This window comes from Pelodiscus sinensis, chromosome 32 (assembly GCF_049634645.1).
Source record: "Pelodiscus sinensis isolate JC-2024 chromosome 32, ASM4963464v1, whole genome shotgun sequence".
Taxonomy (NCBI): Eukaryota; Metazoa; Chordata; order Testudines; family Trionychidae; genus Pelodiscus; species Pelodiscus sinensis.
In genome coordinates this window covers 5,400,087-5,412,665 of record NC_134742.1, presented here as the reverse complement: position 1 = coordinate 5,412,665, position 12,579 = coordinate 5,400,087, and the positions used below count along the sequence as shown (strand labels likewise).

General features: G+C 49.6%; 1 protein-coding gene across 1 annotated transcript; it reads right to left on the bottom strand.

Annotated features, from left to right (window-relative positions):
• LOC142823292 (C-type lectin domain family 2 member D-like) lies at window positions 1-9,151 on the bottom strand. Its single transcript, XM_075914202.1, has 5 exons — window positions 8,786-9,151; window positions 8,137-8,226; window positions 4,976-5,184; window positions 2,570-2,676; window positions 1-1,678 (listed from the first exon to the last, which is right to left on the bottom strand). Exons 1-5 carry the CDS (start codon window positions 8,865-8,867, stop codon window positions 1,564-1,566), a joined length of 603 nt encoding a protein of 200 aa, XP_075770317.1. The 5' UTR covers window positions 8,868-9,151; the 3' UTR covers window positions 1-1,563.
• Between the last annotated feature and the right edge of the window lie 3,428 nt (window positions 9,152-12,579).

The window sequence follows — 12,579 nt, the reverse complement described above, 5'->3', positions numbered from 1 at the left end:
TTTGTTTTTTCGGGGATGGGGGTGGGGGTGGAGAACCCTGTTAACATCTCGGCCTTCACAACATCCTCTGGCAGGGAGTTCCACAGGTTGACTGTGCATTATGTGAAGAAATACTTCCTTTTCTTTGTTTTAAACTTGCTGCCTACTAATTCCATTGTGACTCCTAGTCCTTGTGTTATGGGAGCAAGTAAATAACTTTTCCTTATTCATTTTCTCCACACCATTCACAATTTTATTAAACTATATCACATTCGCCCCTTAGTCTCCTCTTTTCTAAGATGAAAAGTCTCAGTCTTATTATTCTCTCCTTAGATGGCAGCTGTTCCATCCCCCTAATAATTTTTGTTGCCCTTTTCTTAACCTTTTCCAATGCCAGGTATCTTCTTTGAGATGGGGTGAGCACATCTGTATGCAGTATTCAAGTTGTGGATATATCATGCTTTTATATAAAGGCAATAAGATATTCTCTGTCCCTTTCTTAATGATTCCTAACATTGCGTTTGCTTTTTTGACTGTCGCTGAACACTGAGTGGATGTTTTCAGACAACTATCCACAATGACTTCAAGATCTTACTTGAGTGATAACTAATTTAGTCTCCGTCATTATATATGTATAGCTGGGATTGTTTTCTCAAATGGGCATTACTTTCCATTTATTAGCATTGAATTTCACCTGCCATTTTGTTGCCCAGTCACCTAGCTTTGGGAGCTCCTTTAGAAGCTCTTCCGTCTCCTCTAGAGCAGTTTGGTATCATCTGCAAATTTTTCCGCCTCACTGATTACCCCTTTCTCCAGATCGTTTATGAATATGTTGAATAGGATTGGTCCCAGTTTAGCAGGTTTTCTGCTTCTGATGCATTTAAAAACCATTTTATTACTACTTTTTGAATCTTTGACTAACTGTTCTTCAAAAAGAGTTTATGCTCTTTTCTATTTTCCTCACTAGGATTTAGCTTCCACTTTTTTAAACAGTGCCTTTTTATCCCTCACTGCTTCTTTGACTTGGCTGTTAAGCCACGGTGGCACTTTTTTGGTCCTCTTTCTAAGTTTTAAACATGCAGGTACACCCCAAATTTGAGCTCCTATTATGGTGTCTTTAGAAAGTTTCCATGCAGCTTGCAGGGATTTTGCTTTTTGCCCAGTACCTTGTAATTTCTGTTTAACTAACCTCCTCATTTTTGCATAGCTCCCTTTTTGCATTTTCATATGCCCCAGCGTTGGGCTGCTGTGCTGTTTTTCCTGCATAGCATGCCCGCAAGAAGGCCTGTTCGCAATTAAATATTCTCACTGATGGGACATTAAGCTGTCCGGATGCCTATTGTAGTCCCTGAGGTAAAAGCAGCGAAAGCAACAAGAATGGAACACAAAATAAAACTCCACAGGGCCATATTCCGAAGTTTCGCTGCAAAAATGATGCCTCCATACAAACAGAGTAGTCATATGAGTAAATGGCAATATTTAGAATCATGTGTTTGGACACACCTTGCATAAAGCATAGCCCAGTTAAGACAATCATATAAGCACACACTCATGGACTATATCACACTTGCATTTTTCCTTTCTCTATAAGTATCTGTCAGGTTTGCTGCAGATCCAGTTTCTCAACGAGGAGCAACCTGAAGAACACACAAAGCCATGGCTCAAATAGGGGCAGTCCCCTTCCGCTCTTCCCTCAAACCTGCAAAGTTAAGTCATGGAGCTGGTCAGGAGCTGAATGTTTGTTTCCCCTCCACCCGCATCAGTCAGGTGGCATTGGACATGTATTGATAGTGATCCAAATTCTCTGTTGCTCTATGAAGCTAGGTATTCTGCATATGGTTAAGCATAGGTCCGACTCCAAATTCCAGTCTGGCAACCAAGGATCAGAACAGAAGGAAACATTTTAGGCAACCATTGGACATAGAGAGCAGAAACAGGCCAGCTCTTGGCAGCTCGGCCAACCAGAACTTTTCCATGGCACTGCTATATTCAGCTATTTGGGGGTGGGAAGAATTACCCTTTGTGACGGACACAAACTTGATAAATAGACATAGAGAGTAGCTAATGTAGCAATGCCTGCCTGAGTCTGCAGAGCATGGAAACTCCAGTGCGCCAGGACAGAGCATTATCAGACGTCTTTTTAGCACTTTCAGATAAGTAACCCAGATTCTCGCACATATTTAGACCCATAATTTCCATTCATATCAATAGGAGTTTGGTGCCTAAATATTTCTGAGGCTCTAGGTCAAGTGAGACCTAGGCAGGGCACCGCTCTTGCGCAAGGTAAGTGCAGCAGCTGCTCCGATCAGCAAAGAATCACAAAGAGCTTCTAGCATCACGATTTCACACCAAACATGCATCACCCGGGACCCAATCCTCCAGAGATTAACTCCTACCGCAAGGGCACTGGGAACATGGACCAAGTCCAGAGGCACATGCTGCTTCTTGCCCACAGAAGAGTGAAGCTCTGTTTTCAGCACTGGATTTAAAGACCGAAAGCTATAATGCGGGAAGCTGTGGGCCTGCCCGAGCTAATATTTCCATCACTTGCGACGGATCCCTGGGAAAGCAAAGAGAAAAATGGACTCACAGCTGCTGTTTCAACTGGGTCCCATTCATCCACTTCCAGGGCTGGCCGGATTCTCCTCGGAGGCCAATCCAGTGCTCGACGTGGCCAGCGTAGCGCATCAGGAAACCCTTAACAGGACAGGGGACATTAGGCTCGGACGTGCCCCATCGTGTGCCGTGGGGAAATTTCAGAACTTGTCTACACTGCAAAATGGGTCGACTTTAATTCAGATCGACCTAGAGCCACCCCAATCACTCAATAAACTGTTGGGGTCCATGCTGCCTTCCTTCTGCCGGGGGAACACGCTGTCAGGAGGCGCGCTTGCACTGACTGAAGTGGGGCACTGAAGTCAAGTGTGGGGCAATGGTTAACATGTAGGCTTACAGCTGGTGCCCCCTCATGTAGCCTCAGCCAAAGGGGGCAGCACTTGCAGGCTCTGAGCCCTCGTGCAGCACAGGGAGACCCCTCCCCCTTCCACCTGAAGAGGCCACACAGAGTGTGAACTCAGCCAGCACTGCCAGGGTCCAGTCACAGGGAGCTCACCTGAGCCCCACTGTGCTGCCAACCAGGAGCCACCTGTGGTAAATGCTTCTCAGCTGCAGCCCACACCCCTATCCCCTGTGCCAGCTACCAAATTCCCTCTGTCCTGAACCAACCATTGTCCCAGCCTGGAGCCCCTTCCTGCACCCCAACTCCCTCCCAGAACATTGGGGTGCAGGAGGGAAGGAGGGGCATGGGCTCTGGGGGAGAGTTTGGGTTCAGAAAGAGGCTCCAAGCTAGGCCAAATTCCCCTCCTTGCTCCTGCACCCCAACTCTCTGCCCCAGCCTGAAGCCTCCTCCTGCACCCAAACTTCCTCCCAGAGCCTGCGTCATCACCTCCACCCCATGGCCCAGCCAGATGAAAGCGAGCAAGGGTGGGGGGAAAGCAAGCATGGGAGGCGGGGAGGGGGATGGAGTCGGCTTCGGCAAAGATGTGAGGCAGCAGGGAAGAAGCAGGGTAAAACCCTGGGATGGCCTTAAATTCAAAAAGCGACTTTCAGCGCAGAGAGGTCACAAACCACTGGTCTATGGTGAGGCTGCCTTGTCCTACCGACTCTGACAAAAGCGCTACCCTTCCGGTGAAAGGGGAGTTATGCTGTCGGCGTACTAGGGCACTTACATCGGCATGAGCCGGGTTGTAGCGTAGGTGCATAATTAGCCTGAACCACAGCAGCTGATGTCACTCTAACCCTGCAGCTTAGGCCAAGCCTCTGCTAACTAGCCTGTCTCCACGCAAGAATTGCAACGCTTAAGTTGTACCATTATAGCGACAGCATTACAATCGCCATGAACCCGGCTGTACAGACATTGGTACGGAAGTGATTGTACACGTACGGGGAAGGGACTAAGCTAGACTGCTCCAAGGCACCTTTACACTGGTGTAACATGGCCACCAGTAGGGGGTACATCAGTGTAACTACTCTGGTAAGAAACCAAAAGGGGACACCCTTAAAAGAAATTCTACAATCCTAGAACTGGAAGGGACCTCGAGAGGTCATCGAGTCTAGTCCCTGGCCCTACTAAATTAAACCTTCTAGCACAGACTAGGCCTGTGGTAGCCACATGCATCTGATGTGTTGGACATTTCAGTGGTGCTCAACCTTTTCAACAGGAAAATTTTGTTGAGGAAAAAAAAAAAAAAAAGCTGGGAACATTTTGTTGCGGTCCCTTTAAATTAAAGTACCAGTCTGCTCCACTGCCACTCCTCTGCCCTCGCGGCAGGCACTGAGCTGGGGAAAAAATGCCAGCTGGCCCGGATAAAAATGTTGCAACGCCCCCCAGGAAGACAGCCGCGACCCCCTCGGGGCTATTTGGCTGGTTGAACGTGGCTGGTTCGCTACAGCAGTAGCCACTGTAGCTGCTACTGCTTCAGAACTGGTCAGATTCCACAGGACTAGGCCTTAGCTTGTGTCTCAATTTCGGGGGTGATTTCTGCATTGCACTCTGGGAGCAGGGGAATCGGTCCTCTCCTCTCTGCAACAGCAGCTACTGCTCACAATCCCACTTCTCCCAGCTCAGCCACATTGCGCTTTGCTGCCCTGTCTCCCCCACCCCCAGATTCCTTTGGATCTCTCCGAGGTGGGGGGGAAGGGGCGGATGGAGAGACTCAGACACCAGCTCCAAGCGCCCTGGCTGGTTGCCAAGAAATCCCAAAGTTTGGCAGGGCAGCCCGAGAAGCTACAAAGTTGTAGCCATCAAAAGCCTGTGCTGATCACAGAGCTACAAGGGCAGGGATTCAAAATCACTCATTCTTTGGCCTGCGACCCAGTGACAAACACCCTCCCTCCCCCGGAGATTTCTACTCACACTGCCGGAGCAGGAATCTGCCCAGATTGCAGACCTGTTGGCCATGCCAAGCCCATTACAAAGAACCTGCCCGTGTCTCACCTTTTCCTGCAGGGTGTCGATCCCAGCCAGAGAAGCAGTGACCGAGGAGCAGAAGTGCTGGCTAGCATCCCAGTTCTTCGCTTCCTCTGAGAAATAGTAGCATTTCCCTCCGTACCCGACCCACCCCTCCGGGCAGTAGGGCACAGCACGGGAGCCCGGAGAGGGGATGACACAGGAGACTAGATCTGAAGATCTTGTGAACAGAAGCACTGAAAATGAAACACCACCACAGGGTTAAGAGACAGGTGAGACATGTCTACCTGCTCTCTGAGAACACAAATCATAGAACTCTAGAACAGGGAGGGATCTCGACAGGTCATCGAGTGCAGTCCCCTGTCCTCACAGCAGGACCAAGCACCGTCTAGATCATGGTTTCCCAAACTGGAGGGGCATGAAGAAATTCCAGAGGGAGCGCGAAGCGACCCAGTCCCCTACCCCTATCAAGCTCCTCGCCCTAAGTTTTGCTGCTATTTTTGTTTTTCAGCACCTGTCAGTTCCTTTTATTTTTTTGCTCAACAAGTTTTGCTGCTATTGGGGTGGAGGGCGTGACAGTTTATCAAAAAAGGGGGGGTTATGCCAACAAGTTTGGGAACCACTAGTCTAGACCATCCCTGACAGGTGTCTGTCCAACCTGCTCTTAAATATCTCTAGGGATGGAGATTCCACAACCTCCCTAGGCAATTTATTCCAGTGTCTGACCACCCTGACAGGTAGGACGTTTTTCGTAGTGTCCAACCTAAACCTCCCTGGCTGCAGTTTCAGCCCATTGCTTGTCTTGTACTCCGAGGCTAAGGAGAACAATTTCCCCCTCCTCTCCCTCGTAACACTCTTTTAGGTACTTGAAAACCACTATCACATCCTCTCTCAGTCTTCTTTTTTCCAAACTAAACAAACCCAGTTCTTTCAGTCTTCCCTCAAAACTCATGTTCTCTAGACCTTTCATCATTCTTGTTGCTCTTCTCTGGGCCTACTCCAATTTCTCCACATCTTTCTTGAAATGTGGTGTCCAGAACTGTGGTGCGCAGAACTGGACACAATAGTCCAGCTGAGGCCTAATCAGTGCAGAGTAGAGCAGAAGAATGACTTCTCGTGTCTTGTTCACAATGCTCCTGCCAATGCATCCCAGAATCATGTTTGCTTTTTTTGCAACAGCATCACACTGCTGACTCACTTTAGCCTGTGGTCCACTATTACCCCTAGATCCCTTTCTGCAGGACTCCTTCCTAGACAGTCACTTCCCATTCTGTGTGTGAGAAACGGATTGTTCCTTCTTAAGTGGAGCACTTTTCATTTGTCCTTATTAATCTTCATCTTATTTACCTCAGACCATTTCTCCAGTTTGTCCAGATCCTTTCAAATTATGACCCTATCCTCCAATGCACCTGCAACCCCTCCCCGCTTGGTATCATCTGGAAACGTAATCAGCGCACTCTCTATAGAAACAACCTCATCAGAGCCACATCTCAGACTCCTAACAGCTGCTTAGAGGCTGTGAGGGAGCCAAGGGGCTGTAAGAAACTCAGCTAGCTATAGGGGGAAGGGGAGGAATCGACTCCTCCTCACTGTGTTGGCAAAGAACAGTGGCTCTCAACCCACAGCCCCGTGCGGCCCACGTAGCACAACACACAGCTGGACGCCAGTTATAACAGCTACAGCATCAGGCTCTGGGCTGTTCTGCAACAGGGCAGGCTCCAAGGCCACGGCTGCTCTGCTGAGCAAACTCTGCATGATGGGACCTAGGATCCAAGCTGTCCAGCCCCTTCACTAGAGGCTCTGCTTCTGGCCCTGTTCTCTAGAGAGGTCTCAGACAGGATTGCTGAGGGAGCAGGCAGGGGCTGCACTGTGGTTCTTAACCTGCAACCCAGGGACCACGTATGCCGTCCACAAAAGTCTGCGGCCAGCAGAGTTTAGGACAGGCAGCAGTTCTGGTTTTTTAAAATATTAAGAACAAAAAGAATCCCGACCACAAACCTGACTGTTGTTAGTGGAATTATCAAAAGTAATGCAGAAAAGGCAGAACTGTTCAATAAATATTTGTTGTGTGTTTGGGGGGAAAACAGAGGATCTAGTCCCCTGCTATGGGATTATAACACTCTTCCCATCCCATTCGCATCTCTGGAAGATAATAAAGGGATAAACGTGGGTGAAGTAACCACGATTATTGGAACAATTCTTGTTGGGGGGAGAGAGCAGCTTTTGAGCCACAAAGACAACCAAAAAGGGTCTCCCAGCAGAATGCCAGGTGGAACAGATTGTTTAGCAGAAGTAGTTGGCATACAGAATGGCCCATAACATGTCTGCAGTCAGGGGACAGAAAGAGGGGTTAGTGGGCTCTGTGGTAATAAGCCAGGCATGCAATGGGGATTTTAAAAAGAGGTCCAAAATAAGGGATGCAAATCACAGCTGTATGGGATGGGGAAATCACGGTCCTCATCACCCCAGCACAGCTCGTGTTGGCCCCATGAGGCACTGCGAAAACCTCCCCCAAACTCCCTATGCCAGATGATGGCGAGTTGCTTGCTGGGTGCCTATTCTTCCGTGCATGGTACCCAGCTCTGTGTGGGTGCAAGCGCTGCTAGTAAGGACGCACGCTGCCAACACAAGAAGGGGAGAGGCCTTCACCTCTGTTCCTGCCGGCAAGCGCAAGTCCCGACCCTGCTCCCTAGCAGAAGCGTGGGAGCCGGACTAAAGGGTCTGACAGATGTGGCCCGTGGGCCAAAATTCGCCCCCTCTCTGCCTCAGAGTCATGAACTCTTATTTCATGGTCATTTTCATCCCCGGCTGCCTTCTACCTGCAAATTCTCAGGGTGACAGGCTACAGGCAGAGGGCCCAGCTCATCTCTGCCCTGCCCCCACCCCACCTCACCCCACCCTGCATGGGCATCAGTGATGGTGTTAGAGACCCAGCAATAGTCACCTAGGACCCCAAGTCCCCAGAGATGGACTGGGGGGGAGGCTAGTGTCAGTCAGACCCTCCCGCAACAGTGAGTGCCCAGGACAGGGCCTGGGAGAGGGCAGGAGGTGGCTCTGGGAGGAGCATCCCCCAGGAGACCTCTGTCCCAGGGGCAGGAGCCAGACAGGCCAGGAGGAGACGCTGTGACTGGGGCAGCCCCGGGGGGGTGGGATGTGCAGAGAGGGGCTGGGGAGGGCTGAGAACTCACCTGCCAGGACAGTACCAACCAAAGCAGAGGACACAATTGCGAGGGTAATTGTGAGGGCGACAGTATGCGTCCTGTAGTTACAGCGAGATCCTGAAACAGAGGGATCCATCAGGCCGGGACACAAAGCTGCGTCTCACTGACAGCACCAGGGCTGTGGCTGCCCCAGAACACGCCTCGTTCTGCCCCTCGCGCTTCCCTCCAGATGCTCTGGGAGAGGCACCCAAGGGCTCAGGCAGACTGGGGTTGGCAGAATAGCCCCTCCCCCCTCAGCCCAGCACCCCCTGGGCACTGCCAGCCAGGCCAGCACCAGGCCGGTGAGCTCAGGGCACAGAGATAAGGACCCACATGTTCCAGGGGCAGGCGCTTAAGCTGCCCCCACACCTGCTCCGCGCCTGTGGGGAGAAAAAGCCAGGCCAAGAGGGGCCAGGGCTGCCACAGGGGGTCTGACCCATCAGCCCAAACAGCCCCCGACCACCTCTGTGTGTGCCAGCCAGGCACTGGGAGCCAGGGATTGGGACCCGGAGAACCCCTGGGGACCCAGTCCCTGCTGCCCACCGACAGGGGTTGGGCCGTTGCTACTGAGAGCCTGGCCCCAGCTGGGTCAGTCCGTCTATCTCCAGCCAGGTCCCAGGCAGGGACGCCCCATTACCTCGCTTCCCTCTACCCTTCAGGGGTCCCGGCTCCTGCAGCAGCCGCGCTTTGCTCTCAGCAGATCCAGCTGCTGGCTTCATGGTCTCTCTTCCCTGCACTCAGGCTGAAAGCCCCAGGAGTCCTGCGGTGGCACCTTGAAAAGACAAAACAGATTTATTTGGGCATCAGCTTCCGTGGGTCAAAACCAGACACCGCTGGAGGGGCTGGGCGTGTGTAATCCAGCAGCAGCAAAGCCGAAAGCCAAGTCAGGGGCTTGGGATGATCTGGGGTTTCTCAGCCCAGCAGTTTGCAGAGCTGTTCCCTACAGGGCTGTGCGACCGAGGGACGATTTAGGTGCATCGAGCAGGCTCCGTAGCTCTGCGGAAGCCCCTGTAGCGAGCAAAACAAATTGAGAGATTTTTGAGAGATTTTTCTACCAAAGAACACATTTCCTCTGAATTTGCAACCTTAATTTGCAACCATCCAGCAAAGGTAGCAATTCCTGAGCAGTTGTACCGAATGTCATGTATGTATGACAGAAACTGTGACGGTCACAAAAACTGAGAGGTTTCACTTTTTGCCTATACACCGGCCCCCGGGGAAGACGCGTCGCTCACCGCAGCCCAGGAGCAGCCCAAGCCCCAGCAGCCGCCCTGCACTGGGCAGAGCCGGGAGCCGCCGCCAGCCCAGGGAGGAGGCGCCGCCCGCGGAAAGTCCCCCGCGGGTGGGAGGAGAAGCCGCTGGGAGAGCGGCCGCCGTGATCCCCGCCATGCTCCGGACTCTCAGCCTGCCCCGACCGGCCACCGCCCCCCCGGGGCTGCTCGGGGCGTCCGGCCCCTCCCCGCTCACCACTGGAGGAGGGCTGGGGGGAGATCAGGGCGGCACCCTTGTCCCCGGGCTAGAACTGGCTCTCCTGTCTTGCCCTGCTTCTCCCCGCAGCCCCTCTGCCGCTCTGCCCTGCTCTCTGGCCTCCTCCTTCCCCTGCTTCCTCCGGGTCCCCCCCCCCCCCCCCAGCCTCCTACTTGCCCCCCTTTGCTGTTCTTTGCAGCTTATTCTGTGGCTTCGACGGCCCCTCACCTTAGTGGGTAGGAGGGCGACCGCACATTGACAAAGCCCTCCCTCCCCACACATACACACATACACTTATACACACACACTCAGGAGGACTCTTGGGCCAGCTGAGTAACAACCCTGTTTCCCCTGAGAGAGGGAGGGGATTCCTTAGCAGAGGTGCGGACAGACACACCTGTACATCCAGAAACATGGCAGGAAAGCAAATGTGTAAGTGCACAGCCCTTCAAATTGGGGCGAAAGGAGGTCTAAGTTGGATATTAGAAAATCTATTTCCTAGGAGGGTGATGAAACACGGGGCTGGGTTCCTGAGGGAGGTGGCAGAATCTCCATCCCTAGAGGTTTTTAAGTCTGGGCTTGACAAAGGCCTGGCTGGGTCAATTAACTTGGGATTGGTCCTGCTTGGGGTAGGGGACTGGACTTGATGACCTCCTGAGGTCTCTTCCAGCTCTATGATTCTTCCAGGGATCAGCTGTGTGACAATGGGGCTGCCTCATTCCCAAGTCCTGTCATTCCCTGAGGTGGCTCCAAGTAATCCACCTGAGGTCAGCATCAGCATAATCATGCAACAAGTGCCCATTGCTGCTAAGAAATGTGCTTTCTAGAGATGAAGATAATTCATTCTCCTTCTCCATTCTGTAGTTGGCATCTCTGCTGAGCATACCAGCCAGGGTACAAATTTGTACTTGCTGTAAGTGTGATTTTGTGATGCACCTGCCCTCCACAGAGTGGTCTGAACCTAAACTGGTTTCACAGAGTCCATCAAAGGCATCAAATGATACCAAGTTTCATTCATTGCTGTTCTGGGGAAACAGATTAGAACTGGCATCAGTGAAAGGCATTGTATCATGTTTCCAATCCCCTTAGCCATCCAGATTGCTTAACAAATAAATGTTTTTGCGGAGATGCCTGTGGCTTAAAGATGAAGTAATGATATTTCTAAAGTACAATATATAAAGAATTCTTATGTTCCTCATATGGATGCTATAGCTGCTTTTAAATTTTAGTCATGTTATTCGCTTTCATGAGCCTGATCCTGCTAGGTAGCCTTTAGTTCTGTTAACTTCAGTAGACTTTAAAGGGCTTATTGCCTCTTATATTTTATGACACTTTGAGAAAAAGTACTCACAATAGAGAATTATCTATTATTTACAAATGAGGTACAGAATAGTTGATGAATGAACTTAATGATTGATGATTCAAGCATTAGAGGAACCAGTGTGCACCTTTTCTGTATGCATTTATTATACCATATAAATAAAAGTTCTCAAAGCTAAATCAAATTTATATTGCAGAAACAAATTAACAGATTATTAAGGTCCCTTCTTCAGATGTCTAGATGGTGTCAAAATAATATGAAGTATTAATTATTAGTTTAATGAAAGTATCATACATCTTGTCAAGAAGTTTTTATTTGGCTAGTTATTTTTTACTACAGAATCATAGAATCATAGAGCTGGAAGAGACCTCAGGAGGTCAAGTCCAGCCCTCTGCCTAAGGCAGGACCAATCCCAACTAAATCAACCCAGCCAGGGCTTGATCAAGCCAAGACTTAAAAACTTCTAGGGTTCGGGGTTCCACCACCTCCCTAGGTAACCCATTCCAGTATCTCACCATCTTCCTAGTGAAATGGTTTTTCCTAATATCCAACCTAGACCTCCCCCACTGTAACATTATCTGTAAGTTAATCACCAATTTTCTCTTCAGACTTAAATCATATAACTTTCCCAATTGTTGAATGTTATATATTATTGGAGCATCAGATATACACTTTACTAGATCTGTTACACCTACAATTCATCAACATGCTTGCTGTGTTGCACATCAAAGGCATTGATGAATTGTAGGTATAAGAGATACAGTACACGTATCCATACATATATTTGCCTCAAGAACTTTAGAAACAGGCACAGATAGATAAAAAACACAGTCATTGTCTTAAGTTTGCAAGTAATGCACAAAGAACTCTGGGATTCATTTTGGCAATGCACAGGGATCATAGGAACTGTAACCACTTGCAGAAAAATTCCCTGCATAGAAGTCAGTTCAGGCCACAATGCAACCCTCTGCAATTCCTCATAGCACTCAGATAGAATCCATGTTAGGACATGAGGCAAGAAGAAGGGTACTAGAGGTAGAAACCAGAGTATCTGCAGCACTAAGCGCAACTGAGATTCTTGGCAATGGCACAGCTCATAGGTTATCTGACTAAAACTGTCGTAAATTAGAGCAGATCCCACCAACCCAAAATCCAGACAGTGCAAAAGAGGTAGTGCTAAGGCTGCATCTTCTGTGCCTTGGTATTGTCCCATTGATCTGAATGTGACTTCTGCATACAGGTCAGATTCAGATAAAAATATGTGCATTTATAACACACACCTTCCCCTTCCCCACCTCTAATATCATTAACTCACTGGCATTCACCTTCCTTCTCCCTCCCCCCCCCAAATCCCCCTTCTGTTCTGTAATGTGATTTGTCCTTTTCATGTGTGTTCATTTTTTTTAAATTGTATCCTTTGGTATATATGGTTGTGACTATTTTCTTCCATTATTTGATCTGAGGAAGTGGGTCTGGCCCACGAAAGCTCATCATCTAATAAACCATCTTGTTAGTCTTTAAAGTGCTACATAGTCCTGTATCTTGAAAGTTCAGTTTCTTTGAGGTCTGCATTTGTTTTCATCTGTTTCTCATGGATTGCCATTAAAACACTGCATGGAAAATACAACAAGGTTATCATACAC

Coding starts and splice junctions, on each gene's coding strand:
- LOC142823292 (XM_075914202.1), bottom strand. CDS start 8,867: ATGAAGCCAGCAGCTGGATCTGCTGAGAGCAAAGCGCGGCTGCTGCAG. Junction 5,185..8,136: donor GGTTGGTACTGTCCTGGCAG/GTGAGTTCTCAG, acceptor TTTCATTTTCAG/TGCTTCTGTTCACAAGATCT. Junction 1,679..2,569: donor ACCCAGTTGAAACAGCAGCT/GTGAGTCCATTT, acceptor TTAACTTTGCAG/GTTTGAGGGAAGAGCGGAAG.